Source organism: Polyodon spathula, chromosome 13 (assembly GCF_017654505.1).
Source record: "Polyodon spathula isolate WHYD16114869_AA chromosome 13, ASM1765450v1, whole genome shotgun sequence".
In the NCBI taxonomy this organism is placed as follows: Eukaryota; Metazoa; Chordata; class Actinopteri; order Acipenseriformes; family Polyodontidae; genus Polyodon; species Polyodon spathula.
This window is the reverse complement of record NC_054546.1, coordinates 22190748-22198090: the sequence shown is the minus strand read 5'-3', so window position 1 is coordinate 22198090 and position 7343 is coordinate 22190748. Positions and strand designations below refer to the sequence as shown.

The 7343-nt window shown below is 39.8% G+C and overlaps 1 protein-coding gene across 4 annotated transcripts in view; it reads left to right on the top strand.

Annotated features, from left to right (window-relative positions):
- Positions 1 to 4137: 4137 nt before the first annotated feature.
- The window catches only part of LOC121325603 (arginyl-tRNA--protein transferase 1), a 189102-nt gene continuing 185896 nt past the window's right edge, over positions 4138 to 7343 (top strand). For 2 of the 4 annotated variants that reach the window (XM_041268407.1, XM_041268408.1), the window contains exon 1: positions 5430 to 5588. In XM_041268407.1, the coding sequence (XP_041124341.1) occupies positions 5489 to 5588 (100 nt within the window). In that variant the 5' untranslated portion in view covers positions 5430 to 5488. Of the gene's footprint in view, positions 4388 to 5429; positions 5589 to 7343 lie in introns of those variants that run through there. The other 2 variants (XM_041268409.1, XM_041268410.1) reach the window with 2 other exon arrangements.

Here is a 7343-nt window from a genome sequence, read left to right as displayed (position 1 = left end):
GTCTGCTAAACTCGCCCACTGCGTCTTCGGTCCTGCGTCCCCCCCCAGGTACATGCTACATGCTGACCAGGTGTGTGGGTTGATCACGTGGTTAGGGTAAGTACCTTGCATAGCAACCTCCTCGGTGCTGCAGTACCGCACCGCACGCATAGCCTGTGGTATCCTCAGGGCTAGGCTTTACTGTATCCCCGCTGTCGAGTTACCTTTCCAGCTGCGTTCTCCTCCACGGGGCTAGGCCTTGCCGCATCCCTGCTGTCGAGTAGTTCTGCCGGCTACAGGCCCGCCTCTGCGGTGAGTTGGGCCTTGTACAGATGTGTACTCTCTCTCCCATCTCTATCTCGGTGCACAGGTGCTTAGAGTAAGCAACACACGGTGCCAGCACCTCAACAGTAGTGGAAAATAGCGCTGCATGGTACGTGGCACACTTCTGTATGCAGTGCTCGGTATGTACAGTGCTCCTAGTGCACACGTGCTAGTAGCTCTACCACTCTAGTGTGATTACGCACAGTGCTTCATGGTACGCAGTGCATGTAATATACAGTACTCAGTGCTCATGGCGCTTGGGACGCATGGTGCAAGCAGTGCACGAGGTGCACGTTGCGCTCATTGCATAGCCACTGCTCATCCTAGAGTATAGCTTACTGACTGCACGGTACGCAGTGCACAGGGTGCCCAGGGTGCTCGGCACACAATATGCAGTGTTATACCACTGCTGCAATGCTAGTGACTTATACAGTACGTTAACATTTACTAGTGTTCAACGCAGTGTGAGCAGTGCTTCAGTGCTAATGCACAAAATCAGGCCCATGTCGGGGTCCCATTAAGGTATCACCTGCAACGGCGTCATCCTGCAGAAGGACAAACATACCATCGGTGTGCAGTGCTTGGGCGTTCCTCATGGCACCGTGGCCCTCGAGAGGGACGTGGCATGTAGTGTCTGTGAGAGCCAGGAGGGCGAGCTCCACGTCCTCCATGGCCGGACCGTCAGCAGCTGGGTGCCCCAGACGATATGTCCGAGGACTCCCTGTTGGACATTGCCAATGTGCAGGCCGCCCGCAATTGCTCCCCATCTCCACAGGTGAGAGGGGTGAAGCGTTCTAAGCAGGCGAGGGACATTATGGACCTCAAGGCCCAGATGGTGCAGGTCCTAGTGCTCTTGACTAAGCAAGCACCAGCTGCCCACGCCCTTGTCCAGGGTCCACTGCAGCCACAATTACCATACCCCACCTCCCCTATGGTCACCTCAGCTGGAACAGAAGGATACACTTTCTATAGCGGCCTCAGAGGCCAGTTCCAACCCGTTGTCCAGCTCAGTCTCGGCTCTCGTGAGATGTGCTGCAGATTTTCTGCAGGTCCCCTGGACGCCAGTGGCAGAACCATGCAAGTCTGTTTTCTGGACACAGGCGGTGACTCCTCGCCCTGAGTCACCCAACATCAATGTGAAAGACTGGTGGCGAGCATGCCAAGACGCATGAAAGCTGTGATTGAAAATCAGGGTTATTCCACCAAATATTGATTTCTGAACTATTCCTAAGTTAAAACATTAGTATTGTGTTGTTTAAAAATGAATATGAACTTATTTTCTTTGCATTATTCGAGGTCTGACAACACTGCATCTTTTTTGTTATTTTGACCAGTTGTCATTTTCTGCAAATAAATGTTCTAAATGACAATATTTTTACTTGGAATTTGGGAGAACTGTTGTCAGTAGTTTATAGAATAAAACAAAAATGTTCATTTTACCCAAACACATACCTATAAATAGTAAAACCAGAGAAACTGATAATTTTGCAGTGGTCTCTTAATTTTTTCCAGAGCTGTGTGTGTGTGTGTATATATATATATATATATATATATATATATATATATATATATATATATATATATATATATATATATATATATATATATATACATATTTCTTTAAGAGTTTTAGTGGGGTTATTCTTGGCTCACTCTTATAAGGCCAAATCTCAGATAGTAATTGTTCGTGCTGCACTTATTCTTTAAACACTTTACATAAAATACGCAATGCAAATATTTTTTAAATAGCATGTTTACACAGATAACCGTAAATAAACTAAAATAAAAGAATGCAGATAGCGTCTCGCTTTGTTTCAATTTGACAAATTTGTCAACTCTGTTTTAAAGATCGTTCATCTGCAGTACAATTATTCAGAGAAAGTGTATTCGTAACTAAATATACACAGTATTTCCCTTGTCTGGTGAAATAAAAAAATGTATAGAGATAGAAAATGAAATCCTAAATACTAAAATGTATTATTTTTCTCAATAACAGTCAACGAAATTCTGTGCTTTACTGAGCATATTAACACCCCGCCTCTGCACACGAATGATTGGACAGCTGTCAGATCTTTCATTTTCCATTGGCTATTCACTCGCCTTCAATTTTCATGCAGAATACCGTGAACGACCTCTGCTTGCTTATGATTGGACAGCTGCATAAAACTTGGAAGATATTTGACTCTCCTATTGGTTAAATTTACAGTCGGTACCTGCACCTGAATCAGACAAAGTTTATGTCCCACCCAGCTAAGTTATGATTGGGCTACCGCAGAGACAATGCAGATATTCAATTGGTTGATTGTATCGCAGAGTACGTACAAACACAGCATAAGTGAGCAGCACTGTCGACAGACTGCTGTGGTGCTTTTGCTGGAAAATGTGTTTAAAGCTTTATTTATTTTGCCACGCTACGACCCATAATTTAAAAACAGCTGCCGCGGGCACGATGGCCTGGCTTAACGGGCACGAATTTGCCCGCGGGAATGACTTTGAGGACCACTGTTTAGAGGCTCTCAGGAAGGCCCTGTTTGAGCCCTTACACGCCATAGAGCTGATTTACCTGTCTATGAAGACAGCCTTCCTCTTGACTATCACCTCCACTAAGCGGGTCACCGGTTCAAATCCCGGCTCACGCAATGACTCATTGTGTGACCCTGAGCAAGTCACTTAATTTCCTTTTGCTCGGACTTTTGGGTGAGATGTTGTTGTAAGTGACTCTGCAGCTGATGTATAGTTCACACACCCTAGTCTCTGTAAGTTGCCTTAGATAAAGGCGTCTGCTAAATAAACAAAAAATAATTACAAAAAAAAAAAAAAAAAAAAAAAACTTTTGGCACAGCCCTAATGTTTTGCCTAGTTAAGTGACATTTCAACTATGCAGTGTGATGTTTGATTTGACATGCAGGTATCTCTTATGCACTCTTGTTATTGGTTGGGTTGGGCTGCCCTGTTTCACAGCAAAAATATGCAAAATAATAATAATAATAATAATAAATAATAATAATAATAATAATAATAATAATAAGTTCTAAAACAGATGTGACAAGATCCCAGGCACACTGATCCTCTCCAGTCCATTACACCGTGAAAAAACAACAATAATCCCACCCTTCAAACAGAGCACATTGGTCAATGCAAACATATCAATAAGAGTGGCAATATCTGGGAATATAAAGAGGTGCCTGTCTGTCCTGTGTCACTTCTCCACACATCTGCAATGGACTGTACTGTAGATCATGGGAATCACTTTCATGATGCTGATGGCTCAACTTGTATTACAGCAATGGAGGCAGATTTATATTTAAAAAAAAAAAAAAAAAAGTGTAAAATCATGAAACGTTTGTGAAGACCTTACAATTTAAGAGTATGTTATATTGTTTTCATTTGTTTTGTTAAATTGAAATAAACAAATTAAATGTTCATGAATTATGTGTTTAAACTTGAAACAATCTTTGTAACACAGCAAATAACCTACAAATATGAAGTTGTTTTAGGTGACATTTTTATGATTACTCAACTACGTTTTTTTTTTTTAAAGTGTTAAAGTCTGCGCATCAATTGCCTGTCATTACACCATCTGAGCAATCACAATACGAGAAAGACTGGAAACACCATGATCGTGTAACGGAACAGTAAAAAATAACAAGCTCATTTGAAACTACTTGCCTGCTTGTTTGCATTCCAGTTAGTTATCTAAATAATGTGTTGTTTTAGCTGCAGGGGGGACACTACATTGCCACCAGATTGCAGAGTCTGCCACTACAAAGCTATACAATTTACAGGACTATACAGGCAACGCGGCAAATTAGTGAGATCACAAACAGCTACTGGATCACCACCCGCTGTCACTTCTCAGTCCCACGCTGCACACTTGTAAATAAACGCACTGGTGGGCGCGATTTCTCATTCACCTGCAGTCTGCCTTACCAACCCATGTAACAACTTGCTTTCTGTGAACAACATGTAAGAATCATCAGTGATATTTCACGAGACACAATGTATTCAATAATAGAGTACAAAGGATTGAAAAGTGGTTACCGATGTGGATACTGTGGCTTCGACGACGGCAAAGTTTCATTTGGTAAGTAAATTGACTTGAACTTGCATTGCAGGAATACTGTTATTGTTAAAATGTGTATACATCTGAATCTGACAAATAAATGCATAATGTTACATCGTGTAATATTTTAATGAAAAATACGGAATATATGAACATGATCACTTCTTGGTGCAAACCGAAACCTGAGTGCTACGACTAAATTTTTCACAGGGAAACAGGATACAGCGAAACTGACTGTTTAATACAGGTGTTAGTTTAAGTATAACAATTGCAATTTTACATGCTATATAACTACTATAAAAACTGCAAAGTACACGAATTCAGCGATACCACTGAGGTGAACCTTTGTGCATAAAGTGTTCTGCCCCCAAAAAGCATGGCGAACATCCACCATAAAGATCGTACTTGTGACAGAATAGCAGTCGAGGATTTTTTTTTCCCATTTCAAGTTGCATAAACACTATGATTTAGCGCCAGCTTGTGACTAATTGATAACATTGCATTTCTTACGAATAACTACCAGTTGATAATACCTGTATTAAAAAAAAAAAAAAAAAATCCAATACGTTTAAAAAAACAACAACAAAAAACAAACAAACAACAAAAAAAAAAACAACTCATGATCACCAAAGATAAGCTCTGCAAATTACTTTATTCAGCTGGACTAAAAGAAAAATACTGTAAAATAAATATACTACCTGTGCAAATTCTTATATGAAAATCGTGCAGTTTAACTATATTGACATGATTAAAAAAAGCAACATCCAACTATTTTTTGTTGTTGTTGTTATAATTGTTGATCCCTTAAAATTGTCTCTGTAAATTACTTGATTCAATTGCAGTGATAGAGATTTTTAAAAAATACATTCTATCACTGGTGTTATTTTATATTAGCCTTAAAAGGTAAGCCTTTATTAAAAACATATGGACTACTAATCGTTAGGCGGCCTATACGATATATGAATAGGAAGCACACGACTGCATCGGAGAAGAGTCAGCTAGCAAATATTCCAAACTCTATGGTCTGCAAGGAGCCTGCGTGCGGTGCATTGTGGGAAGGCACATGCGCTTTCACAGACATTCCCTGTATGTTCAGAGCTAGAGAAGCTATAGTGAGTGAAGATGGCAGCAAGTAGTACTTATTCCATAGTGGAGTATTTCGGGGGAGAGGATGGATACAAATGTGGCTATTGCAAAAATGAGAACGGCAACTTTTCTCACGGTAAGCTGGTATTTATTTTAACATTGTGTTAAAATTCAAGATATGCTTTGATAATATCTGAGACCGTTGCACACCGTTACACTTGTTTATTGTTGATACATCATTATGTTTGCTGAGAGATGTAACAGTTTTGCAATAATTAAAAAGTAACTGGAACGTGAACAGTGACACCGTACTGATCGTTAACTATACACACTTCCTGGTAGCGCGGTACTGCAATGCCAGTCTGTCACTGCTGCTTCATTGCTAAATCGGGCAAATGAATTGTGTATCGATTGTGTTAGGCAACTTTTTTTATTTCATGTTCTTTTGTATACTTCTGTTTTTATTCTGCCGTCAGAATATCGGAACCAATATTCAAACCCGAATGCATAAAAAGGACCTGATGCTGAAAGCTATTTTTGACAGTTGGTGTGTGTCTGCAGTTTGTCGAAGTGCTACGGCTGTGTGTAACCCTTTGTTTTCTGTACTGTGCATTCCACTTTTTATTTTTTAACTTTGTGTGTGACCCCTTCTCGCACTGCAGGCCCCATACAAAGTACACTGGATTTGGGTTTCTCGGATCTGGTCTCGTTTTATTGGTCTGACAAAGCCAGCTTAGGGATATGAAAATAGCAAGCACGGAGTGATATAAACAAAATTAATTACAAAAAAAAAAATAATAATAATTTGAGAATTATTGTCTGTTATTTAATCACAGACGTGTGGTGCACGCTTTATAGCTCTCGCACGACAACAGTAACAATAACGGTAGCTATCGTTTCGATTGCTTTCAGAGCGATTTTTTTTCCTGCTCAAGGACGTTCCTGGCCAATCAGGGCTGTATTAAACATCATCACCTAACTGGTGTTATTTTATGTATTATTTTATAAAATGGCTTGAATAAATTAAGTGCTTTGATTGACTGAACAAGATCACATGATCATGCGGTAATAATTGTCTTACCGCACGGCTATGACATCATAGACCAACTTACTTACCTGACCTATTAATATTACTACGTCTTAATAGTAACAATTATCTTATCAGTGTTTATGCACATAAAAATGTTAACATACAACTGAAACAGAATTTAAGTCACTCAACAATCTTTTTTTCATCAGTCACTAAGAATTACAAATTGGCAAATACTGTGGTATTTATTTAGTCAGAGAACAGAGCAAAGAAAACTCTAAGGCAAGCAGTAGCAGTAACACTATTCAAAAGCCGTCTGAGAATTCACCATGCAAATGTCACTCCGCAAAAAGAGCTCAGCCTTGCTGTAATGTTTATTTTAGCAGGTTATACAGCATCTGTGTTGTTCTGAGATTATTTGTTTATGTTCCGTTAATGTGTTAGGCACACTGGACTTGCAGGCGAAAGGACAGAATGGTAGGGGGGTAAAAATAATGACGGGTTCGACATGGGATTTTAAAACGGCGATTTCCAGGCCTGGAAAAAGTATTGTAAAAGTCATGAAAAAATTGCTTAGAAAAGGTTTGCACTATATGTTGTTTAAGACTACCGTTTTGTGTTTTCTGTTTCCTTGGCTGTTAACGTGGATTTTATTTGTATTTTCTGTGGTTGGTAAATAACGAACTTGGCAACAAAGGCATATACCTCAATGCTTAACCACTGCCAGAAAAGCGAGGGGGGTTTATTTTTTTTGTCTTGAAAAACAATTATTTATTTATTTATTTTTTTACAGTCACTTGATTTTTGTGACTGTAACTTGATTGAGACTGTAGGCGCCTAACCCATAGAGCAGCTAGGCAC